Source organism: Heterocephalus glaber, unplaced genomic scaffold, assembly GCF_053883595.1.
Source record: "Heterocephalus glaber isolate CG9 unplaced genomic scaffold, H.glaber_assembly_v1.0 deba00001465, whole genome shotgun sequence".
Classification (NCBI taxonomy): domain Eukaryota; kingdom Metazoa; phylum Chordata; class Mammalia; order Rodentia; family Bathyergidae; genus Heterocephalus; species Heterocephalus glaber.
Window position 1 is genome coordinate 29283234 of NW_028258312.1, and position 27916 is coordinate 29311149.

The 27916-nt window shown below is 39.1% G+C and overlaps 1 protein-coding gene across 6 annotated transcripts in view; it reads right to left on the minus strand.

The window, feature by feature from the left end:
- The window catches only part of Xrcc4 (X-ray repair cross complementing 4), a 251841-nt gene that overhangs the window by 143213 nt on the left and 80712 nt on the right, over positions 1-27916 (minus strand). For all 6 annotated transcript variants that reach the window (XM_004841642.4, XM_004841641.4, XM_087181002.1 and 3 more), the window contains one exon: positions 5583-5749. In XM_004841642.4, the coding sequence (XP_004841699.1) occupies positions 5583-5749 (167 nt within the window). The remainder of the gene's footprint in view (positions 1-5582; positions 5750-27916) is intronic.

Consider the following 27916-nt stretch of genomic DNA (forward strand, 5'->3'; position numbering starts at 1 on the left):
AAAACATACACTTTAAAGTAGTAATAAAAAGTGTAATGCATCAAACAGAGTAATCAGTTGTTTACTACCATCATCTAGTACTGTGTGCTTGGTCTATATGACTGTGCTGCACTTTGAACAACGGGCCTCACAGCAGGTTTGTTTACAGCAGCATCACCACAAATCTGTGGAGAATCCAGTGCGTCGCCATGCTAGGACAGCCACATCGTTAGGCCACGGTGATTTTCCAGCTCCGCTCTATTCCCGTGACCCTAACATGGCCTCTGTGTCCACTGTCACCTGCAGTGCTGCTGTGCCCTCCAGGACTGGATGACTCTCCGCTCACTCGACACGACTCATCTCACAACAATGCTTCTCACCTTCGTTGGCTTTTCTAAAAGTTTGTTAGAAAAAATCAATATAACAGCATTTCTTTCATCAAGCAAAGCTCTCTGGAAAAGAACTACCTCAAAAAATTTAGAAAAAATAGGCCCCAGAGGGAAGAGGTACTGCGAATGCCGATGCTTATTTTAAGCAGGGAAATGTACCTGCATTTATGTTTCAGATACAAGGTGTTACATACGCATGTTTTCATCTCCATGCAGTGTTCTTGGCTGTAATACAAAGTTTAAATGTGCGAATAGAACACACATACACAACACCAAAATACATCATTATATATTAGAAAACTCAAGCATGTCCAAAGTAAAAACTGCACAGAAAACATACAATAAGAATCTTGTATAATATTATACCACCTTAAATAAATTTTTAGAAATGACAGCCAATTAATAATTAATGATTAAAATCCACATTGAATTTCCATAAAAATCACTTCAAAAATTCTTGATTGAAAGATTATGCACACATATCACATATCAAGTTAATTCTTAAAGCTTTATTAAAGTTAACATTTTATAGCATACTAATATTTAAAATATCAAAATAAAATTTCATATAATTTGCCTAAAACATATTAACCTAATTACCAGTATCAAAACTACACTGTCGAAGATACCATAATTTCTGTGATGGAAAAAAAAAGTAACAGAGCAGTATCAGGTGAGTTAAGCACGCTTGGTTTTAGCAAGTCTTTAGTATCTTTTTGTAATCAAACTTCTAAGCACCAGAATGGACAACACTTCTCAGAGGAGTTGAGAGCGGTGGCTGGCTGAGAGAGAGAGAGAGTTAGCAGTGACAGCGCACGAGTTTACTCCTACCACAGTCTTAACAGACTTAAAGGATGGTATGTGTTCATTCACTATCCAGTCTCTAGGATACACACAGAATCTGCCCCACCTTATCTAATGCCAGTCCTCTTCTGGAACATTACGATGTTTGTTACCTTGCCTTCCTGCAAGACCTATGCCTCCAGATCTGGGCAGGAATTATTAGATGAGACCATTTATTTGGGGAGAGACAGAGGATCCACTGCTAAGTCTAGTGACACTAAAGTAAGCTCGTACCACTAACAGTAGCACCTAGAGCAGACTACAATTAGTCCAAAGATCACCGCCACAGCAAACTGGATGAGGCCATAAATAACAGACAACAGGAAGGGCCTGGTGACACTTCATCCTTTCATCAGTCACTATGACAACAGTTTCATTAGTAACCTTAACAGCAAGGTACCAAGAGCCTCAGACAGAAGACGATAATTTTTAAAAAGATAAAAAAACTAAGAAAAGGAAAATAATGAATATTAATAAAATATTTTGGGGTGGCAAAACAAGAAAAGCATCAAAAACAGTAACAAAAAAATAAGAGCAGAGACAAAGCAATCTCATGCAGAAATAAAACTCTAAATAAAATGATACATTAAATGAAAGCCCAAAACAAAACAATAGATACATAAATGTGAACATATGTTACAAAAACAGTGAAGTAATCATGATATTAATAGTCACGCCTGGCCAAATTCAGATCTAGGTCAGGGTTGTATAGCAGAAGAAAATCTTAGCAGAGTTGAGAGGCCAAAGAATACCAAAAAGAACTGGCAAAGAAAGCAGTGGTGAAGATTTAATAAGGCTGTGAGCCATGAAGAAGATGGTGAACAGCTGTTTCTCATCCTTTCTGATGACAGAACAAGAGGAAATGGCCTTCAACTATGCCATGAAGGATTCAGATTACAGTAGGTGGAAGCGAAGATTTCTGGCTGTGACTGCTCCTGAACACTAAAGGGCTACAACGAGGCATGACGCTATCTCTTGAGCTCTTTAAAAAATCGGACTGAATTCATCTGGCGATAATATGATTCTATCTCAAAGGCAGAAAGACAAAGTGAAAGAGCTTTCAAGGTCTTCTAATGATTCCTTGAGTGTCAATTCACTGAAAACTGCCTCCAATTATGGGTTTAATAACTATAACTCAGAATAAAGCCAGAGAATTTCTAAAGTGGGGTCTGAGAGCAAACAAAAGACCTATTCAGTAACATGGAGCTTGAGAGCTGTTATTTGAAATTAAGTAGGAAACCCTAGTGACATAAATATAGCTAATAACCTGGCTATTCATATACAAGGTCCCTAATGTTTCTTACTTTGTATAAATTGCACAAAATTAATCCAGTAATGCCACTTGTTCAAAACGGAGCAAAACCATAATTACTACATAGTAACTAACTACAAATAATAGCAAATACACCTGTTAAAGTCTATGCATTAAAGCTTACTATTTACTAATGCTAGAATTCCTTATTCCCATCCAAGCCTTATTTATTCCTCACTATCATTCCAAATGGAAATATCTTTCTAGTTGGCTCTGATCAAAATAGTGACCTATATTCAAATACCAAAGTACATGAAAAAAAGATCCATAAAAAGTAAAGGAAAAAGTATCCACAACTCCAGAAATACACTACGTACATTATTAACACTTCATTTCCTCCTTCTAGTTTCTCTCATATAAACACACAGCATAGTACATTTTGCAAACAAGGGGCTAGTATTCATATTTTTTGGTAGTGCACATGTCTCCCCTTAATGGATTGTATACATTTTCCATGTTAATCAGCAAGTGTCTACATGAATAGATTTTGTTACTAGTATATTCTATTTGGCATTAAATATATGCCAGACCCTTGGCTACTAGGGAATTCCTATCTCTCTGTGTCCTTCCCTCTGTAATGTCACCTGCCCTCCACGTGCAGTTGGAACATTGTGGGGAAGAAGTGATGGATCATGGGTAGACACTGACAGAGAGCAATCTGCCCTGAAAACTAAACTGGGGCTGGGCTTGGCATCATGGCCCCAAACCTAGTCATTCTCAAGAGTCTATGTCCCCAGTTACCTAACTTGCTACACACATGTCCGATTTCTGAACTCTCTAAAGCAGTGGTGGTGAACCTATGGCACGCATGCCGCAGCAGGCACACAGAGCCCTCTCTGCCAGCATGCCAGCCAAGTTGCCCCAGCACCTGGACCTTCAGGTTTAATTGCAGTGTTGGCACTTTGTGTTGGGTTGTAATTTGGGCACTCGGTCCCTAAAAGGTTCGCCATCACTGCTCCAAACACTATCAGTCAATACTACTGCCTCATGGAACCTGGAGCTGTTACTCTTTTGCTTATTTCCCAGGGAAGTAAGACTCGAGGGAGGGCACAGGAGGAAAGTCCTGCTTGGCCAGGACCAAGATGTATTTATAGCACCTTAGTGTGCCCATTTTCTCCTCACAGAGGAGAGAAAAGCTCATTTGGGAAATACATAAAACTGCTTATCTAACCTCCAAGCACAAACAAGAGGCTGGACGCTCCAGAGCAGCCTCTCTCTGCTTTGTCGGAAGCATCACCTCAGTGTCACACATCGTCAGAGCCTGCAGAACACATGCCATGCGAGTCAGCAGGAAAACCACCACCGAGGGAGACAGCTGCAGCAGCACAGCACGGTAGCGACAGGACACAGGGAAATCTCTAGCCACAATGAGACAAAAGCCTTTCCTGGCAGTTCAGAAAGAGCAAGTCAAACATCTGTGGTCCACACAATCTATGCATCCCTCTCGGGTGCTGCTTCCAGCACAAGGTGTGATTGTTTCCCTGCTTTGTCTTCCTCCCCTGCTGCTTTCAGTTCCAGGGTAGTGCTGCTGAATACTGATGAGACAATACCTCTTTCAACCTCTGGCAGGCATTTTAGAGCAATTTGTTCAAGTACCAAGCACCCAGTCTGCGTTTCTGTGGGCAATGTGTGGATCAGTTGTCCTACCATCAGGAGAATATTTTGAGTTTTAAATATAAAAATATAATGGCTTATCACGATCACAGTGCATTTCCTTTAATTTGATGCATTTAATTTATAAAATAGAAAAATATACCCAAACTCAAAAATAAGCCTGAAAAATGCTTTGCAGTGTGTAAATTTGATCCAGATTCATATGAAACAGAAGCAAAAGGAAAAAATCAAATTTCTACATGGCATCATAATATATAAACTTTGACGGGGCCTCATTTTTGTATTATTTACGTATTATTACATAAAATTTGAGGTAAAATTAATTTAAAGCAAAAGACAAGATAAATACTTCATTCATAAAATAAATGAAAACTAAATATAACCAGGTATTAGCAACTGAATTTTACATGATTTGCACTAATTAATGAATTCTATTGAATGTCCAGAAAAATAATTTCTTTCTTTCATTGTGGCATACATACATGAATTGCTATAAAACCCTTTGCTTTGCTTCACCTGTTCCTTTATTAATGTCCTATATAGAGAGCAATCACAATGCTTGCCATACAAAGATTCGAAATAAGGTATGTGTTCTTATGCTCGAGAGCAAATAGCTTACATAAAAGAATAAAAATCTACTGGATGCAATCATTTGTTACCATTATTATACATAGATCACATAATTATGGCAAGAGTTACTATACACACACAAACGTAAGCATATCACACAGTCTCGGTTGGGATAGAAGAGTTCACAACATACATTTTATTTTCTTCAAACATCTTTTCCATAATAGAACAGTGCAAATTATACATTAGGCTAGCTTAGAGGATGGTTTATTTGAGAAAGTTCATTTTTGAGACGCTATGTAGCTTTTTTCTTCATCACTTAAAAAATGAGGGGCAAAGTCAGCAAAATAGTTTTATCCAGTAGCCACAATTATTTTATCTTTTACAAGTGCTTGTAGTATGAATTTACAATCAATCAGGAGAAATAAGTCTCTTGTTAAAGCTAAAACAAACATCATTTAATGTAGCTGCCATTCATTGACTCCAAGTTAGAAGTCAATTATATCCACTTATATTTCACAGGGCATCATTTATGTCAAGTACCTACACTGCTCATCTCCCACACACCTACCCTCACTACTTAAATTTTTGATTAATATTACAATAATGGGGTTCAGATACTTAATGCCCAATTACTTATTTTTCTTAAGTCTGTTATTGCTACTAAATACTGAATAACTCATAATTGTTGATACACTCTCATCATGTGCAATAGTCACTAGTAACTTTTAATAATATCAAGAAAGGTACAAATAATAGCTTTTATTTTAATAGAGGCTGGTCCACACGTATCACAGATGCAGAAACCGCTCACTTGGGCCTACTCATATGAAGTGCACTCGGGGCTCTCCTAATGTGAGCACATGGGTACTCACCGTTCCTGGACCGCATTCCAGTCTCTCAGGAGTCTTTCATTCTCTTTCTGCAGGTGCTCATTTTTGGCTTTGTTTTCTGCGATGCTGTCCAAGCAGTAACAAATAAATTCTCTAATGGCCTCAGCTGGGTTTGCAACTTTCTCTAGGTTGAAGGAACCAAGTCTAAACTGAAATGGAAGGAAAACATGATTACTATGAGGATATCAAGATTGAGTAGTTTGGTTTTAAAAAATGCACAATTTCTTCTGAGAGGAAAAGAAAGTACAAGATTCAAATCAGTGCATTTACTACATATTAATGCTGTGGGCAAAAAAAAACTGGATTATTTCCTACTTTCTTAAGTTTCTTATATAAAATCAACAAATAACCTGAAAATAATCTTTACAACATCAAGTTACTCTCCCTAGTAGAAAAGAAAGCAACATAAATACCATTAGACATACTACACTGTCTGTTCACTGAAGCCTGATTTTAAGTCACTCTGCTCAGAATAAGAAAAGGAATTACATATGAGGACTTTTAACTCTAGATTCTGTAAATATAAATAGTGAATTGGAATTACTGAAGAAACATCAAATTCTGGTAATAGTTAACAGAAAGATGACAAGCCTGTGTACATCACACAGTAATTACTCTTTTACCCAAAGACTAAAGTTTATTACTATGAATTAGCAATAATAACATTAAGTGTCAAGCTTGACTACCTTTACATAAGGGCAAGACTTAAAAATATGGTGATTCCCCTACTTTTAAATAAAATAGTACAATACAGTTTTCATGGTAGGAAGGGAAATACAGGCACTACTCATTTGGCTGATAAAGAAATGCAATGATTAGTAATAACAATTATAATTTTCCTTAATATTAAAATTAGAATTATTATAACAAATAAGAAAATAACTTATACAGTCATCACGTCTTGGGAATCATGTAAGCCAGCCGAGCACAGGCACAAACTCATCTGGTCCTCATCAAATCCTCACTGTCACACAGATAAGTAAACTGAAGTTCAGAGCAGGTGCTCTACCTATTGAAGGGATGAAGCCAAGACACTACATACCATACTGCTACCTCGTTTCCTGACATAAGAAGGCAGCCTGCCTAGGCACTAGTGAGAGAAAAAATTCGGTTCAGAATCAGTTTGTAATTTTGGAAAAGATTCCAATGTACCAAGTAAGTAGTACAAGAATAAAACCGAGAGCCTTTTGTTTGTGTTTGGGGGTTTTGGATTTTGCCTTCTAGATCACTAATTTCTCTTATGCCATGTATCTACTGAGGACATTCCCAAAATACATCACTTTTAAGAGTGTTGCTTAAAACATGAGAGACTGAGAAACACTTAACAGTGATTGAATTCTAAGAGAAAACTTTACTATGCAATTTACAAATAAAGCTACAAGTCACCAAAATAGAAATCCAACTTTTGTAATCTAAGTGGAATTTTACAAATAACTTCAGGTAATTCCTTTAATTTAGTATTATTTAGATGCATAACTCCAGAAAGTAAACTCTTCTACCCAAATTATGCTTGCTAACTTACTTTCAATCTTCAGATAGGAAAATATGGGTAGGAGATTATTTAACATTACAGAAATCTTGCCAAAAGGTTGATACTGATGCCTCCTAAGTGTTAACAGACATTTATACTTGCTTAAAGTGTAAAGAAAAACAACAGGTATTTATATGATATTACAAACATATTTCAGAGGATTTTAAAGGATTAAACGTTATTGTTCAAGCCACAAAGAAATTATGTATATATTTATATATGTGTATTTAAAAAAATAATACCCAAGCAGATCATGTCTGTTTAACCCTTCAATTTATTTCGTCTCTTCCTGTCATGTAGCAAAGGAAGAGGAATCATATCATTTTTTCCCTTTATTTCAGTGAAAACACACATTTGTTTCAGACTGAGATATTTTTCCTATATTAAGCAACTTGGGGAATGCTTAACAAAAAAAAGACTTGAAAATATTCTAAGAAACTTACTGAGTTGAAATCATTTCACATTATTTGTCACACCTGATTTTTATATTTCTCTTAAAGTTAGAATAAAATGGCCAAAAGCATTTGTAGTTTTCTCAAAAGAATGAAACATGAGTCCATTTAATAAGCATAAATTTAAATGAGGAAGTTTTATTTGTGTAAAGAATAAATTGAAAGAAAATTTGAGCATTTACCTTTGAAGTTTCTATGAATATAAACACATACAAATGTTAAAGACAAAGGTCATCCATAGAAAATTACTTTTTTGAGTTCATATAAAAGAAAAAGTAAGCTTTTATATTTTTAGGTAACAGATTACATTATCATCAAAACAACCCCACGATTATTTTGTATTCTCTTATTATCAAAATTGTTAGGCAGTTTTCACAAAGATGGAAAATTTTAGAAAAGAAGTTTTCATCACTTGGATGTTTCAGAATGCCACATGGATAAAGAATTTACCCGCACTTTGATCTTGAGTGAAGCATCTATAAAATACAAATGCAAAGATAAACACAAGTCCTTCCTTCTACATTACTCTTAGATAACAAAGAAGGGACTAATTCTAAATTATTAATAACCACTTCTGTCAGAGTATCAGTCAAATGCATTTATTCAAAATTCCAAAGAGAAATTTTAAATCTTTTTTCTTGGCTTTTCAGTATAAAATAAACTTCAAATGTCATTTCTTCTTAAGAGTAGGCAATCTTTTTCTGGTAACAATTTTCTAATTATAGTCACCATTTTCTGGTCCTTTAACAGACATAAACATTGATATTTTCCTAACAATAATTATAAAGATTAACTTTTTTTCTCTTTCAATTCTCAAATGAATGAGAGAGGTACAACGCTGCAGCCTTCTGCTCATATACACACGGCTTGGAGCCAGTGTGGGAAGCACTCTTCTACCTTCCTTGTTGCTTTTCGGCCATCTACGCTGTGATCGATACCAGGCACCACGTACCTGGACATAACTGACTGTAGCAAGGGGCTCCCTCCCACCTATTGAACTGAGAATCACAGAATATTTCCCTGTTCCCACTCTACATACAGCTTGGCAACAATGACAGCAAAAGGGTGGCAAATTAAATATCGTTGTTAAAACTGACAAATTTACACAAAAGGTATATTGTATTGTTGTGTCAAATGTTTCACTTTAGATTCTTGTTTGAGAGGAAGAGCTATTAGCACAGCTGTTCTTTTTATTAGTTATGCAGATTTAAAACAGTCTATAATATAAAAACATGACTTCATCTAGTACAGTAGAGTCAGAAACCACAAATGAAAGACATTGTAAGAGCAGATCCCTTCCTTTAGAGACATTGGACAAAAAATAAGTTTCTTTATGCAATCAATCAGTCTTCAATCTTTTCAAGAATTCAGAGTATAGCAGACTGTGCTAACCACACCCTTGAGATCATAATCCCAGATTTTAAACTATGTCTTCATTTTTCATTATAAAAAGGTTGAAAACAATTAACTTTTTAATGGTTAACAATAATCATAGTGGGTCGCATGAATTCACTTTTAATGGGTACATTCTAGCTAAGAAAACAGAACTGTAGAATTTTTAATGTAATGTGCCTTAAAAATCTCAGTTTCAGAACACTTAGTCCATGTTCTTTGGCCAGGGCTTTGTTATTCTGGATATCTGTCCATTGGCGAATCCTTCCAGCCCAAGGTTAAAGGTCACATCTTATTTTCACTATCTCAAAGCTCAGATGAAACTGTCTTTGATGTAGCCTTTATGGAATAGGCCACATTCAGGCTCTGCCTCTTATCAATCAGTTTTGCCTGTTTGTAGTGTTTTCTCTGGTTATTTCAGAAATGCAGTCTTTGCCTTTAGATTTCAAACTCTTCACATCAGCCGTCATCTCTAGTGTGTCCTCCACAGCCTCTGAAGTGCTTTGCACAGCTCTGGACTTATTAGATGCTTGATAAAGACTTGAAAATGTATCTATGCAATGATCCTCATTAATAAAGGAATATAACTATACTGGGTTTGGTAAAGGAAAGAATTTAGGCAGTGATTCTGTGAATAAGAATTATGAAACATTATAAGCTATTTAAAGATTCAAAGGGTTGGCAGTGTAGTGCATAGATACAGAGCTTGCCTAGCATGGGCAAGGCTTGGATTTGATCCCCAGCACAGGGAGAAGGGAGGGATATATGGTAGGTGCACTTTGTGGATAAGTATAATTTAAACAAAAAGGGCTTAGTTAAAACTGATTAATAGCACTTTCCTGTGGTAATATGTAGGTCCAATAAATATTAAACACATTTCATAAGAGAATGTATAAAGTAATACTCTCTGTTTCTGGGTTCTTCAGACTGGCCATAGAAACACATATTATCTGTAAAGAATACAAAAGTATCTATTGTGAATGACTAACACCAATTCCTGGGGAAGTGTTCCTGAGGAAGGGAGGATTATCAAGCTGTGATATGATATCCTGTTTAGAACACATCCACTAAAAGATTTCCCTCTCAAAATATTATCGAAGTAGACTAGCTAACCTTACAGAATTAAATTCTCATTATGGTCCTGGGGAGCAAGGCGTGAATTAAAGGAAAAAGAGGAATAAAGGTATCTTGATGTTAGCACTTGGCACATAATGGTCAGATTGGATTTCATTTTCTCAGTAAGTGCTTTTAATTTTACTCGTATCAGAGAAAAATTTACCTGTATCTAGAAATGTGTACACACATTTTAAAAAGTAAAATCTACCCACTATAGTTTATAACACAGAATATTTTATATACTGTAGACATATAGAGTCATAGCACATAGTCGTTAAGATTCAAGTAATGTAAAACTGAAAAGTTATGGAAAACAGTGATCAAACGGTATTTCCTTGGTCTAATTATATAATAAGCAACTATTCAATATTTTGACTCAACCAAATAAGTACTAAGGTCTTTGCGTCATGAACTCTGATTCATGTTGACCTTCTGAAAGGTTCATTTGACATTTAAAAAATGAGTATTACAAATAAATCTCCTAAAACAGCAGTAACATATCTAAGTTGACAAGTGGTATAATTTATCTCACAAAGCACATAGGACTGAGAATCTCTCCCTGGATTCCCTGGCACTCTTGGAGACTGCATCATGCTCATCTATCACATCTTCTCAGTATGTTCTTCCATCTTCTTCTCAAACGTTCAATAGCAGGTCGCCTAGAATCGTGCCCTGACCCACCTTTCATTTTCCCCTATAGAGTAACTGGGCAATGGGCAGTTGCGATTCCCACTGTTACACATAAGCTGAAAACATGCTTATCTGTTTCTCTAGGTAGAGCCTCTCCCCAGCACCAGTATTACGGATGGATGCAACTCCTTCTTGAAGCGGTGCCACCAGCACACACTACATCGACCTCAAAGCCAAACAGACCGTCTGGTGAGCTGACTAATTATGCACCTCCTTCCTGGGTTTCCTGGGAGGCATTCAGCACTCTCTCAGTATGCACAGGTGGTCTCCTGAGGGTGAGGGCATCTACCCTAACGTGACAGTATTTACTAGTCTTTCTTAGTACTGAGCTAAAAGCTGCACAAGAATAAAGGCTATGTGCATTCCTTCGAGTTCTGTGCCCATTCTGTGCATGTGAATGTGCATGCATGTGTGTGCAGTGACTTTTGTTATAACTAAAATAAATTCTGAACTTCTTACTGTGGCCTACAAAATCTTACACATATATAAGAGAAACAAAATCATATATATATATATGAGAAAGAGTGCTATTTATTATATTCATATACATACATAGAGAGAGAATATTTATTGATATAGAGAGAGAGACAGGGACAGATTGATTTAAAGAAATTTTCTCACCCAATTCTGGAAAGTGGCAGGTCCATAATCTTCTGGGTGGGCTAATGCAATTGAGACCCAAGAAATCAGTCTTTTGTTCTCTTGAGGCCTTCAACCATTGGATGATGCCCACCAACATTATGGAGACAATCTGCTTTACTCTAAGTCCACTGGCTTAAATGTCAGTCTCACCCAAAACAGAAACATGAAGAATATTTGACTACATGTGGGAAGCATGGTACAGCCAAATGGATTCATAAAATTAATCACCATTGGCAACAAAAACAGACTCTCAAGCCAACCACTACACACATATACAGCGGACCCTCATACGAACAACTTGGGTTAATGAGGTTGAAGGAAGACTCAGCTGCCTCTTGTTATCGATAGGTAATACAGATATACATTTACTATATACACTATGAATACATAGTATGGGTGCCCGGGTAATATCCAGATCTCAGCTGTATTGACTTACAACCAACCTGAGTTACAACCAGCCCTCGGGAACTAATGGAGTTTGTAAGTCAAAGGTCCACTGTACTTAAAAGCAGATCCCTCTCCAATCTCATCCTCTAGCTTTCTCTATACCTTTCTATGCTTCAGCAAACCTCCTTCTTTCTGTCCTTGAAAAGGTCAAATGAGTCCAGAATGAGGTAGACAGAAAGATGCTTCCCGAAGCTACACTTGAATTTATCGAGCTTGGCCACCAGAAAATCTCATCCTTGTGGATAGGCACTAAGCTTCCAACTATAGGGAACATGTGGGCTTCCTCCCACGTTTCTTTTGAATCCCTTCCTTGTTTCTTCTAACAAAATAGAGGTAATTTAGAAACATGTCTGATGGTCTGAGCAGCATGAAAGAACAGCCAGAAAAAGCTTAAGTCAAATGACTGAGTCAAAGTAGGAGCTATCCTCATTCTTTTCATTAATTCATTGTTTATTGGTACATTTTAGGTATACAAACCTCATTCTTAGCTTAAAAAGGGGTTTCCCTCCACCGCCTTAAACAAAGGACCAAAGTTTTTACTATTAGGTAAAAAGTTATTACTATCAGGTGTTGCTCTCAAATGTCTCCACCCTGTGTAAGTACCATCAAGTGGTTCAAAGTGGCTAAGGGAGTCCACGTGGGGAAGAACTCCACATGGTCTCATGAGAATTTTGAAAGGCAAGGTAGAGCCATCAGGCGACCCAACACCCCTTTCCATAAGGGGTTACTGGGCCCCAGTATAGAGACAGAAAGCCCTCAACAGGGTTTTCTTCTATGCTTCTGTGGTGGCATCCCAGCACTGGACAAAGACGTCTTGTCTGGTAAATACTTGAGTCTCATAAGGGACACTCTGGGAGCTGAAATCAAGTCTCCTCCTTCTGCAAGGGATGCATCTGAAGGAGTCCAGGCCTAGCTGTCTCCTTATAGGCTGCTACCAGAGCTATGGCGAACCTCATGAACCAGACCCTGCAGATTCTACGGACTTCGCTGCTTGATCAGTGGGAAGGTCTGACCCTGACAGTTTAAAAAGCAACACATTATCTACCATTGCAATATGGTTTTGGTGCGGCATGAACATGAAAACCATGAGAGATTGGATGCAGTTTAAATTATGACACTCTTTTCGGTTAAATCGTTTCTGCTTAAAACAGAGAAAGTAGAGTGAAATCCCATCTGTTCAGGCTCTTGAGACCCTTTATCTCAGGAAAATCCCAGAACTGTGGGATTTAGAGAGATACCTGAAGGTTCTGTCCTGGGATCCCCACCTGTCTCTCAGGGGGACACAGGCTTCTCCCATCTGTTTAGTGAAGACAGCCACACTGGAGGACTCCTTGGCCTCCTCCTTCTAATCCTCAGGCTGGTAAATCAGCCCTATCCCCTTCCAGTGACTCAGGAACTCCACAAGAGCCCAGTGCTCCGGGAAGTCGGCATTCCTCAGCCCCTCATCATGGGTCTCAGGTAGCCTAAAGTCCCACTGGGGGCGCAGACGGCTGAAGCCCTGTAGGAAGTGCTCGGCATGGAGCTCCATACCTCTAACTCGCACCTCCTCCTGCCCCAAGAGAGGGGACCCCTGGAGCTCGGGACCCTTCAGGGCCGCTGTCCGGCAGTGCATAGAACTCCAGGCCACTCTCAGCAGGGCCTAGCACGGTTGCAGTGGGTTCCAGATTTGACCCTTGCTTTCCATGGCGCGATGTCCAGTTCATCTTGGCCACTCACTGTACTCCAGGCGAAAAGCAAAGACTCCTACAAGAGGCTAATTTTGCCAATGATGTCTCCAAAAATTTGGAGAATGTCAGGCAAATCTAAACTAAAGAATGCCAACTTTTAAAAAATGCTGATTTCACAGGTATATATTTTTCTCCCAACTCATTGAGATGTATACATTACATATGTACTGCTTTTTGTACAGGGTCACACCTTAGTAAAGCAGTATTTTAAAGTGCTGGAAGCTGGTACTAATAGATTTTTTTTTTTTAATGCTAGGACTACAGTTTAGAATTACATTGATTTTAAAGTTATTTTGTGAGGGCCGGGGATTTAGCTCAGTGGTTCCGCCTTGTGCTTCACAAGCACTGGGTCCCGAGTTCGATCTCCAGTACCAAAAAAAAAAGAGTTATTGTGTGAAGAATTAATACAGGCCCAATACGAACTCCCTCAGCACACATAGGGGTGGCATCCAGGACACTCTTGGTTACCAAACTGCAGACGCTTGAGTCTCTCCTATTAAATGGCACAGTCTTTGCGTGTAACCTAAAAACACCCTGTTGCATACTTCACATCGTCCCTGGATTACTTAAAACACCTAATGCAGAGTGAATGCTGTGTAATTAAATTTGTGTAGTACAACTGTTTAGGGAATCAGAATAGGAAAGAAGTCTACATATACTTAGTACAGGCAGAATTTTTCCCAAATGCTTCCAAACCTCATTTGGTGTCTGCGGCTGAAGCCCAGGGATATGGGAGGCCAGCGGTAATACTGATTTTCCTCCATTTGGGACAGCATGTTTTTTTCATCTAAAGATTTTTTTATTTCCTTTGGTTAAGTTTTCCCCTTGCTTAGTTTTGCATGAGAACCTCTGTCCTGCACAGGATAACACTATCAAATAATCCACGAGTAGAAATATGAATGTAATTGCCTACTGAGTCCTGATTATCATTGTTGACACATTGGTCTCTGTCAAAACAATTGTGTGGTACACAGGAACCTCCGAAGTCTTGACCTCAGAATCCCAATGTTAACATCTACTAGCAGTGTCCTGAACAAGCATTTGTAATCTCAACATGTAAAGTAATGGTGTGTCCCACGGGAGGCTGTGAGCAATATCTAAAGGCAGCTCAGGAAGGAATCTGCAAATAAACAAAAATAACACCTAGAAATCTACTCTCCTTAGTTCGAATTTGATTTGCCCTTTGAAATCGTTTGATTGCTTTAGCACAGTAGCATTCCAGAGCGGCTGGGACAGAGAAGAAGCGCCCCAGGACTTAGCTCACTGTTTCTGTTGCGTAGCTGCTGTTGCTCACAGAGACAGTGAACAAGCAAACACTGGACGGAGTTACAATGTGGCGAATCATCAGCTCGGACATTCTGGAAATAGAGCTTAAGAGGAGATGAAGTGGCATGGGCCATCTCTTTTTTCTGAATTTAAAGCAGTTTTCCCTGTTTAATAACAGTTAGTGAGGTCTTATAACATTATCCAGGAAAATTAAAACAGTTACATCTTTTCTTTGCCGGACTATAAGATTCTGGCTTTCTCTCATTAAATAATGTCAGATACTTAGGCTAAAAACCCACACTGCTGTCTCCCTAAAGAACCACTGAACTCCCCTGATCTACGAAACTTCATGAATAATTAAAAAGTATCACATAGACATTAGAAATGTTTGAGAAACAGAAGCGTTTCATAGAAAACTTACTGTGTTAACTACAATTCTATTACCAGTTACCATACACATCAATAAGCTCAAAATTGATGACCCTTAAAAACTCTTAAAAAAACAAATATCTCTAAATTTCCACTTTAAGTAAAATAATAAAATATAGACTTAAAATACTAATTTTATTTTTATTTTAGGAATTTATTGTTAAAGAATTTTTTAGAAGTTAATAGTTATCTTTTTAAAACTATGGACTAAAAGATCTTCTACAGTGTTTTCATTCAAAAGTATTTACTATGAATACTAAAAAAATCTTTTATTTACTATAATTTAATGCCAAATCTCTCCAAAACAAATTTACATCCAGAATACTTATATAAAAAACAATATTTATTTATTTTATTCTCCTATTCACCTAGAAATAGAAAAAAATTTTTAAATTTTCAAGATTTTTTAAATAAGATAACTACATATCTGATATAAAAATTGCCATCTATTTTTGATGGGATTAAGAAACACTGGAGAGCATGCTGTATAGTGAGGACACATTTAATTGAATTTTCTATTTTTTTTTCTTTGGGTACCGGGGATCGAACTCAGGTCCTTGTGCTTGCGCAGCAGGTGGCAAAACCACTGAGCTAAATCCCCGGCCCCTTAATCGAATTTTCTTACAAAAAATGTACAACATTATTAAAAGTTAACACCAAAGCCTGGTGTGAGAGTGCACACCTGTCATCCTGGCACTAGGACCAAACAAAAACAAAAACAACAAACCAACAGGGAAAACATTATTTCAAGGGATTAAGAATGGTTGAAGGCTGGGGATTTAGCTCAGTGGCACCGCGCCTGCCTCGAAAGTACAAGATCCTGAGTTCAATCCCCGATCCTGGTATGAAAAAAAAAAAACAATCACTGAAAGCAGAAAAGCAGGAAGAAACTGGAGGACACTTGAACAGGGTAAAATCCGTGTAGAGCTGACTCCCCGGACAGTGCACTGCTGCGCACAGTCGGGCCCTTAGCTGCAATCACACCTAGTGGCTTGATGGGCCAAGGGAAGGAGCACACACCCACACACATATGCACGCGCACACACAGGCACACACTACACAGAGAAGGAAAACAGGAGGGAAACCGCAATACAATCAGAGGATCTGTCGAGGAGGTTTAAAATCAACCTAAGGAAGTTAACCAAAAGAGAAGACAAAACATAGAAGATGAAATTTAATAAGAAATGTTTAAAATGCACGAACTGAAAGATGTAAATTTCTAGGCAGAAAGGTCTACTGGAGACCCAGCACACCATTAGAAAAGGAATCGTACCAAGTCATAGCATCAATGAGTTTCAGAACTCTGGACAGGAAGAGGCTTGTAGAAGCTGCCACGGCAATAAAATGGGCTCCATGCAGATATCAAGAATTAAAATGGCACTGGGCTTCTACTGTAGTACTGGATTCCAGAAGTTAATGAATTAATGCCTTAGAATGATAAAGACACATTCAGACAAGAAGCTATGTGAGAATGTATTTTACCAGTCTGATGGAATACATCAAGAAAAGGAAAACATGTGTCTTAGTCCATTCAGGATGTTATGACAAAATACCTTGGACTGAGTAATGTAAACCACAAATCTGTCTGCTCACGGTTCTAGAGGCCCGGAAACCCAAGATAAAGGCCTCCCCACACCCGGGTCTGATGAGCGGCTGTTCCTCATAGACCATGCCTCTGTGTTGTATCCCCACTGGGAAGAAAAGACAAGGGACAGGCCAGTCCCCTCAGGCCTCTTCGATGAGGGCGCAAGCTTTAGTCCTAATCCTCTCCCCAAACCCACTCACTGACCTTATCATACTGAATACTGAGTTCAGGAGGAGAGTTTTGAGAGGACACAAACATTTGAAAAATAGCATCACAGGGTCAGAGAAAAACAAAATTTAGTACAAAAAAGAATTTTCAAAATGATAGATGAGGGATTGGTACATACTAGCTAATTTCATTTGTCCTCCTTCCTCTCTTCCGTGTATTATTTTAATAAAGAATTTTTGTTGGTAGTTTTACAATTTAGACTTAGGTTTCACAATATTTAGGTGGATTTTTTTTTCTTGAATCAGAAGATAAATTAATACACAAGGAATTGAACCCTGTGAGTTTCCCTTTGTGGATCAGTATGAAAACATCTCTGAAGGAAACCAGTTTCCGTCTTCTTAGGCAGCAGAAAGAAGTCGTGACTGCCATGTCACATGGAAGTGCAAATTTGCACAGTAAGGTTTCTGAGTGTGGCAGGCTATAGAGTGTCCTGGAATCTCTCAGTCCCTGTCAGCCCTTCCACATGCTGTTCAGAAGTGCTGGAGCCTGGCTCCTGCAGAGCATTTCCCAGAAACCAGGGTCACTTGGCTTTCCCTTCAATTCTAGCAATAGGACATACTAAAGACCAAAAGCTAAGATGATGAAAAAGAGGTTTTCTTCATGAATGGGAGGGGTTTTCTTTTTCTTTTTTTCTTTTCCAGTATTCATCAGCACTGCCTCTTGCAATGATATTTGGCTTTAACTTCTCACTTCTTTTGGTATGCCCAGACTTGACCTGCTGCAACCCTCAGAGAGGACAGTAAGCAACAGCCACTCCTCAGGAGTCTACAAGCTAGCACTGGAGGCACCTCTGCTGTGTTTCTGACTTAGCACCAACAGCCAGGCAGCACTCCCTTATGCACAAGGCCAAGCGTGAGCTCCACAGAGCACCTCCTCTAAGCACTCTGGCTCTTTCAACAGCAGTCTTCTCGCTTTGTCCCCACAGCTCTGCTGTGGTGACCTCTACCTGTAATCTTACTCTCTGCTGGCCTGCGTTTCCTTTTGGGTATTCCCATTCTCCCAGGAGTTCCCTATGTTAAAGCCCTCTGCTGCAGTACCTACAATGAGGTATAGTTTCTTGATTAGACCTCATCGATATACTAAGAGAGCTGCAGAGCGGGCTTCAAAATTTATCCCTTCTAAGTGATGGGGATAGGGAATTCCACTAGAAATGAGTCACAGGCATAAAAAAACAACTAATACATTATATATCTCTACACACTACAAGAAGAGTAATAATTCTGTCAGAAAATTGGGATTTAAATTAAAGATGTATAAACGTTTATTTTTCAAAACTCTAGAAAGTTTTCTAAGGAAGGGAATATAATCATAGCACTCTATCCCTTGGATAGGAAGTGTCACCCAAAGGCCATGTGGTAAAGGCTTGGCCTCTCCTTCATGACATGACTTGACAGTGGTGGAATGATTAAGAGATCGGGCGAAGTTTCAGAGGTGAGACCCAGTAAAAGGAAGTGGGTTACTGGGGTTATAACCTCAAAGAGAATATAGGAACCCCAGCCCCTTCCTTCTCTCCTTCCTGCCCACGTGAGGTGAACAGGCCTCCTCTACTATGCACACCAACCATCACCATCTAGGCCACCATTAGCACAAGTACCTGGGTCAAGGAACCGTGGACTGAAACTTCTGAAGCTGTAAGTCAAAACAAACCTTTAGTCCTTTCAAGCTAAGTCATCTCAGGTGTGTGTTACAATGATAAAAACTAACTAACACAGCCCTTAATGTTGTAATACTTAAAAGAGTCATAAGGATACAGATACTCAATATTATCATAACTAAAAATTAAGGTTAAAAAAAATTAAGCTATAACTACATTGGGAAGTTACGGGGAAACATAAAAGTTTGTTGGAGGGGTGATAATTAACAATGCTAACTGCTCATCTTTCCTAATTAAAAGGTAACAGATAACATGTTTTAAAAGGATAAATAGAAATATAAGCCAGTTATTTAGAAACACAAAGGCAAATAAGAATTGGCAAAAAGAGTAGAGAGTAGAATCTAGGACAGAGAAGGATAGGGTACAGGGATGTCATTTTTCATTCCAAGCTTTGTAGAAACTATTTGACTTGTAAAATTAACATACATTTATACTTTTGATAAGATAAAAATTTAAATGAGACAAAATCACATAGTGGTTGAGATAAGGTGAACTAGTTCTACTTTTAGTTTATTTGCTATGGCTACAGCATATTTATTGTTGATATAACCTCTGAAACTGGAAGCCAAAATAAACCTTCCTTCCTTTTAGGTTGACATATGTCAGGTATTTGTTACAGTGATGGAAAGTTGACTAATATAGCCCTTACTGATGTAACAACATCAACAACAGATTTATAAAAGAGTCCTTTTATAGCGTGATAGCATGGCTCTTTCATAAACAGGAAGCAAAAAATAACCTCCTGAAAAAAAACTAATGCTGTCCAGGCAGATACCATCTATAACAACTTCTAAGGATTGATTATGTTGAAAGCAAAATTGTTACTTTTGGCCAACACATTATAGCATACAAATAGACAATAATGAAAAGTGCTATTCCACAGGTTTGTCCCTGTAGTTACAAATAATATAAAGGAAAATCACATGTAAAGTAAACAGGAAAGTTCTTGGCATTTTTTGTAAAACTAAAAAATAAACTTGATAACTCTCTAGATACAGAATTTTGGACCTGCTCTTGAACACTCCTTAGGTAACTGAGGCCGCTGTGAATTTCTAAAAGGCCTAGTCCTAGCATAGACTTGTCTTTTCTTTTCATGTACTGGCTTTGAATCTTCATTCACAAGCTGTATTTCTCTTGTTCTCGCACTGTTATGACCGTACTCTCTCCTATACTATGACCTCCTGTTTTCTAAAGCCCACCTTTGCCTGCCAGAGAGCTTCTCTATAATTCAGGTTCCACAGAATCCGCCTCCACCCACACTCCTAGCAACATGCTCAAGCCCAGCCTTCTCAGTCCAAATCAACGTAAACATCTGCCTTCTCCTTTCTACAACCTGGCAAATGAGCACTAGCTGATGGAGAAGTGGTGCAAATGTATTATCACTGTAATTAGCTTCTCCTCGGAGGAATCTTTTTTTTCACTTGAAAGCCCCTTTTATCAAGATTTTCCAACCCTTTATCGCCATCTTCTCCTTTAACACATTAGCAGATGAATGACTTTGCCACCTAATTTAGTGTCAAATTCCAGATCAAATATCTACATTCTATTAATTAGAGGATAATTATGGCTTCCTTAATTTTTTTTTTTTTTTTTGAGACAGGGTCCTGCTATGTAGTTCAGGCTGGATTTGAACTCACTATGTAGCCTAGGCTGGCCTTGAACTCTCAGTGATCCTCCCGCCTCAGCCTTCCCCTCTTGAGGGCTGGGATCACAGGTGTATGCCACCACACCTAGCTCTAAATTCTTCTGTTAAATAATGGATCACATCACAATCTAAGCTGCTCTGTTTGTATCTAAGGAGTCCCCGTGGCAGAGTAGACCAGTGGTAAATTATTCTGCTCCCTGAGAAACCCTATAAAGATGACTGAAGCCCACCTACCCTTCTGTGAATGAGGAACTACAGAACTCAGGGCTGGTTAGGGTGCGTTCCTATAAATCTGGGGCCACCGAAGGCTTCTGCCATGAGAACAGAGAAGCTAAGTCAGTCTACAAGCAGAAGCAAGAAGTTGGAGCAGATGCTCAAAATCTGAAGATGTTAAACATGCCAGCCCATGTCAGTCAGAGCTCCATTTGGTCCCAAGGCATTCTCTGCTGCCCCTACCCCAAAATGAACCTCCCCAACACACCCCACCCCAGCATGTTCAAGGACAGAAGTGGGTAGGTTTCTACCACTTCCTGTCCTTGCCTCTTACTTAGGGGAAAGAGCTGCGCTTGTTACCTCAGAAGACGAATTCCCATTCCTCCGACTCCGCCCTGGTGTCTTTCTCTGTGACTCCTCAGGGACCCACTCTCCACCCTCAGGGCTCCCAGCAGTACACAGCTGAGGGAGGACATGCTGTGGTAACAAGTGCTTCCTGCCTAGGCGACACTAACCACCTGGAAGAGGTGGAATACCTGAGCCGGCCGTGACCTTGCAGGAGGCTGAGCACTGCGCTGGTTCACGGCAAGGGCGGCCACGCTGCGACGCGGGGACGTGGCGCCGAGACTGAAGGCTAAGCAAGAGCGTGCCGTGCCGGGGCGCACGAGTGCAGGCGCGTGGGGCAAAAGGAGGAGCCCGGGGAAAGGCCCAGAATGAGCACGAATGCGGCGCAGTTGAGCCACTGAAAACAACACAGCCGCGGAATAATGTCCGGGATGGGCAGTAGCAAAGGATGCACACGGAGACGCAAGACAAGACCAGGTCCTGAGCGCCCGGAGAAAACCTCTGAAGTTAATTGTCCTTTCTGCGGCATTCGCACACTCATTCTTCACTGCCTTTCATGTTCCGGATTTCAAAATCTCTCCTCTAGTCCCGCAATGTTACATTTCCTTCTCCACTGTGATTGTGTTCATTCCCAAAGCCACAGGACTTGCCACGTTTTTTGTTTTCTTTGCCCTGGCACGTCGTCTGTGACACCAAGTCGCCTGGCTTTCATCCTCCGGCCCTCGCTTCCTTATCGTGTCCTTTGCGGGCTCCTTTTTTGGTGCTGCCCCCCTGGCTGGTGGCGCCCTTGTCCTCAGCGCCTCTTCTTCCTCCACGTCTTCGCCCTGCGTGGCCTCAAGCACGCTCATGGCCACACGCACCTGCAGGATGCTGAGCACTTCGCGTCTGTTTCCCTCCAGATAGTGTGCTGAGCTTCAAAGGCCTGTTGTCCCAAGCTCTCCCCTGGAGTCTCCTCCTGGGAGTCTCTGAAGCTACTCAAATGTGCCTTATTTTAAACTACACTCAGCCATTTCCCAGAAAACCTGCCTCATCTCCAGTCACCGAAACTGTCCATTAAACTCTGGTGTCGTCCTTGATTTGGTTTTGTTTTTCCTGTGTCCTTACCAACTCATTCACTCAGTCATGGATGTTTATCAACTCTACATCCTAAATAGTTCAACCATGTCCTCTTATCTGTGTTTCAGCTGCTCCTATCGTGGTTCCAACCCCCATCCTGCCACTGGATGACTGTGACGCCTTCTAAACACTCTCCTTGCCTTTTCAAGGCTCTGGCTCCACTCTCCACATTTACCAGAGTGATCTTTTAAAATAGAAATCTGATTGTGTCAATCTTGACCTAAGGCCCTAAAGCCTTCCCATTGCCTGCAAGGCCCTTCCTGTTGTAGCCTGCTTATCTCAAGCTTGATGTGTCACCAGGACCCTCTTCACAGCCCACGATCCTCTTTCTAGAGACTCCGTCTGGCTGCACCCCAATACCGGGCCTCATGCTTTTTTCTCATGCTTCTGTAAGATCCTGAAAGAATCTTCTGCTGCATACTTAAACCGAGTTGCTGGGAATCTTGTCAGAATTACTTTACCCTGGGGTTTCAGTGAGTCCTGATACAGAGGGAGGCTATGTGTGGGCACAGTCTGTGATTTCTCCATCCGACATGGTTCACTGCTGCTTGGCGGTCTCCATACGGTGAGGCTTGTTAGCAGTATCTTTGAAGAATCAAAATCAGTAAAAACAAATTTCTTTTAATGGAACAAATTTATAATTTTATTGCTTTACTACTTCATAGACCTTGAGAGAAATGTAACAAATTTGGACTTCCATTGAAGAGTACAAAGATCTTAATTAAGGTTTATATTTTTAAAAACTAAAGATTTTCTGAGAAAGACATTTTTCTCTTATTTGTTGGCTCCACTCTTGCTTTTCAAGTCACTGCTGTTGTGCAGGTTTTATCTGTTTTAGTTGCAAACTACCTCCAAGATTGTTTCAAAGGAAGAGAGCAATGATCAACTTATCGATAAAGTAGAAGAAATATATTTTACATTTTTGGAAAGAACATTTAAAGCTGGTCAAAAATCCAAAAAGGATTAGGGGAGGGGGTAACTCACTGCAGGACAATCTTTATTTAAGCTTTCGGTTTAGAACATCTGTAATCTCACTGTTTTAATTCATTCATAATATTGACTAAATAGAATTGTAGTGAGTTGGTCTGGAAACTAGATTATATTTTAACTTTATGAACCATGATATCATGATATGCTTCATACGCCTATTTCTCTGAAAAATCACTCCTCGACGCTGTGTCTGTATCTTCGCACATGAGCCAGTTAGGAGGATGCTGTGTTCAAAGTGAGTCCCCAGAAGTGGACCTCAGGGACCCTCCTCTGCCCGCTTGGGAAAACACAGAACCTTCCTCAGCCTCCACTCTGCACTGTGTGTTACATCATCTTGCTTGATTTTCCTCTTCACACTTCGTTCCAACCAAACTTACCTTGACTGCTTTTTAATTTCATGTATTTTCTGGGTTCCTACCAGCCCACTCACAATTAGAAAGTCCCATGAGTGAGTGACATCTGATGATGTCATTATCAAATTCCTGAAACATAGTTGTTAGCCAGATAAAAGAGTGCATGAATGACACTTAATAATCATTGGCCAAAGACTTAAAATGGTTAATATAGGTTTTAATTTAGCAATAATCAGGCAAAATGTGATGATGCACACCTGTAATCCAAGCACTCTGGGAGACTGAGACAGGAGAATCTCAGTTTCAAGCCCTACCCTGGCAGCTGAGTGACTTAGTGAGATCTTGTCTCAAAGAAAAAAAGGGCTGGGTATGTACCTCAGTGAGAAGTCCTGGGCTCACAAAGAAAACAAACAAACTCTAATCAACAGATAATCCACTGTTACTATACTGCCATCATTAAACTATTTTTGATTATTTACTACAATCAAAGTAATATGAATTATTAGTAGTCTAATATTTGTGAGCTTATTAATAATTCTTATTAATATATTCTGTGGTTTAAAAATATATAATTTTAAAATTTTTTCCCAAATATTATGGGATGAGAGCAAAATCTATGCTTTTAGTTTCCATAAATATGAATCTAATGAGCTGAAACAGGAATGCGGTAGGGGAAAAGTCTAAACATTGTAACATTTTTCTAGTAATATTACTAATAAGTAGCATTTGAGTATTTACTGTGCTGCAGATATCATGAGTTAAATAGTAACAAATTCAATTTTGAGTCTATATGTAAGGATAAAATGGTATTACAAATACATGAAATATATTCAAATGTAATACATTTCAAATGTATGTTTCTATAGACTCCTCTATGAACAACTGAAATTCAATTCAACAGTCTTCCTTTAGTTTCTACTGTGTGTATGTACACGGAAATTTATGATAGAAGGATGAGTCAGATTTCTATAAATAGAAAGTACTGGGCATTTCATAAGGTCCACAATGTTAATAAATTCATTTCAGAAAAATTAATACAAACCATTACTAAATACCATAATGATGAATTTTCAATGTTGAAATGTCCAAAGAATGAATGTAGCCAATCCAAAAAATGTTAAAATACTATAGAATTAAAAATTACCATTTGGCATGAAATGGTGGCCTTACTGCATGAAATGGCATGTGCTGTGTGGTAACTGTGTAAATAAGTCATGTTCCATAGAATAGCACTTTGCTGTTAGCAAATATTAAAACCAGAAACTTATTTTAGTTGTGTCCAAAAGAAATCAATTGTTTTGGCATAATACAGTTCCACTTCTGTGAAATGTTTGTTATGAAGCAATCTCAAATGAGAACATCTACCCACTGCCAACAGAAATGGCAGTCACTGTGTTTTGGTGATTTAGAGATCTCAAATCTTTCAATGGGGTGCTAAGTGATTAATTCCAAAAACTAAAGTGAAGGAGCAGTTGAAGGCAAGAGCAGCGTACTCACAATACAGGATATCCCCAGAGTAAAAGTTATATAAAAAGTCATTTCCATGGGAAAATAAAGTGCACAATACAAAATGAATTATTTGATTTAAAAAATAAAGGATAATTTTCTGCGAATGACTCAAAAGGTCAGAACAAAGATTTATGTCCAACTAGTAGGAATGCTTTGGTAATTACTGTCATGGTTACAACATAGTAAGGGCGAAAAGCATAAAGCTAAGGAACACTGGTTCTTAGAAAACTATCACGAATTGGTGAGAGGGGAGGGACGCTTGCCGAGCCTACCACATACAGACTCTTTTGGAAAGGCAACTCTTAACAGTTGATTTAAGTTTTAAACTGAAGAAGTAAACGTCTTCCAATTCATGGCAAGCTTTTACAGCTTCATGCTCTGGATGAATTCAGATATGTTTTCGGGGTGTTAAGAGCTGGATGTAGAAGCCAAAGGGAATGAAGGGGATCTTAAAGGGATTTGGCTCTGGGACGGATGGCTGCTTCTGCAGTGATGTGAACTCAGCTCTTTCCAACAGACTTCTACACTAAAGGAAGGCAGCTGTCACCTTCCATGTCCCCTCTGAATCACCAAGGAAGTGCTGACTGTAAGCAAGCAAAGAGCAGTCAGTGCCCTCGAGGAGGCTGCTGTCCCTTACTGCACAGAGCTAATACTCCGCTTCATGGCTCATCAGTCTTGGAGAATCAGAAGCCAGGCATGACTGGGGAACAAAGAGGCCATGCTCCACTCTGTCCTTTCTTCCCCTTCACCAACCCACTCTCCTTTCTATGGATATTTCCAAAGCCTTTCCATCTTCCAAATGTACAGATCTCAGTTTTATGGAAATCTGACCAACTTGACCCTACAATGTGGGAAGTAATTCTGAAGTTAAGTATTTCTAAGAACTGCCTCAAAAGTAAATTCCCAAAGCAAGGTCCCTGCTCCTTTGTAGTAATGTTTGGTTTAGCATGTATTAGTCAGCTTTTCATTACTGTGACAAAATATCTGAGAAAATCAACTTAAAGGAGTTAAGATTTACTTTGGCTCATAGTTTCAGAGGTTTCAGTCCACAGTGGGCTGGCTCCACTGTGTCTGGGCCTAAGCTGAGGTAGTGTACCATGGCAGGGCAAAGCTGCTCACCTCATAGCAGCTGTGGGAAGTTGGGGACAAGATGTATGCCTCAAGGCTGTGCCCCAAGAGACCTACACCCTTCAGCTGCACCCCGCCTCCCATTAGTCCATTCGGCTATGTACTCATCAATGCATTAATCTGATCCTTTGCTGAGGTTAGCAGCCTGGTGATCCAGTCACTTCTGTTGCCCCCAATTCTGATCACTGCTCCTAGGTACTAAGCCCTCAACACATGACTCTTGGGGGAATACTTCACATTTAAACCATATCAGCATGCATAGGTTTATAAAGAGGTAAATTTTATATAATATGAGAAGTATTATAAAAGAGTGCTCATCAGCATCGTATCAAGTATTTTTCATAAGTATACCAGCCTCAAAATAGGAGACAATTTGGGGACAATACTAGCAGCTGAAAAGCTGAGATATGAATATACAGGATTTTATACTCCCAATATGAAGACTGAGGGCAGCCAGGAGCCCATGATTCTGTCCTAAGGATACTTCACTTTGTAGATTCTCCCATTGTGCCTTGGTTAGCCACTGGCCCCATGAAAGAAGACAAGAGATACTTCTATCCATGTTTTTTCTTCATGAATGTAGACTGAACATTAGAAATAACAAAACAAAGAGACCCTGGGACAGTATCTAAAATAAAGCCATAGAGCATCACAGAGTAGTGACTGTTGATGCAACGCAAGCAGAAAGCATGATACATTGAGTTAGCATGACAAACCACCCCTGCAGAGGCAAAGATGTCTTAAACCATTAAGACACAACACAAAGCAGGGTTAAAAGAACCCAAACAACTTGTTCATAATTTAACACTTTGAGAAAGAGCAATGATGCAAGTTTTTCCATTGTTATCTCAACAACCAGTAACCTAGAGTAACCACTGTGTCATGGATTAAATGTTATTTCCTTCTCCTTGTCAATAGCAGTCTATAATTCTTTTTAACGTAAGCAGCTACTGTACTCTCCTGAAAAAAAAAATTTGTGGGATACTGGCTAATAGATCAATATTCTTATAATTCAATATAACATTTGAAAAATAGAACTAGAGTCTTCAGAGAAAGGGCCAGGAGAGCCAAACCTAACAGGACAATGTAAGTAAAACATTTAGAGCACACTGTAAATTTCATCCTTCTACATTTATACTTAACAACTCCATTTTCATGTGTTAATTGAATCATAAAGAACTACAGTGGAAATACTATTAATCATCTGAATTTAATCCTCTAATTTCTGAAACCATATTAAAAGCCCTAAAGAATCAGAGTTTAAAATGCTTTTAATGATTAATAATTGTTAGAAGGCCTGTTTACAAAAGTTAAAACCATTCATAAAATATTCAATATACATCAACAAGTTGGTACATCTTGATTCCTTGCAATGGAAGGCTCCAGAGCAAACTGGCAGCCCTGCCTCTCAGCGTGCTGCAGGAGACTGAATGTACAGCACTCAGGGCAGTCCCACTGCCACAATCCCGGAAGGACCAAGGGAGCAAGATGGCGATGATGCTGAAGTGTTTCCTCCAGCACTGTGTCGTCACAGCACTGCTACAGATGATCATTTGCTAATCAAAATGATCCTTGACTTTTTTTGTGATAGTAAATATAGTTTGCCTTCCGATTTTTCATATGTTTTTCTGGATTGCCTTTCAACCAATTACATTCATCTCTCAGAATCCACAGGGACTTTGTCTGAGGCCTCCTGCAGAACCAAAATCTACATTATTCTTATATAATAGTGTGCAGTATTTCTATATTAATCTACACACATCATCCAGTATCACTTACAATATCTAATCCATTGAAAATGCTACATAAATAGATTTTATCATTTAGGTAATAATGGTAACAAAAAAAATTCTATACA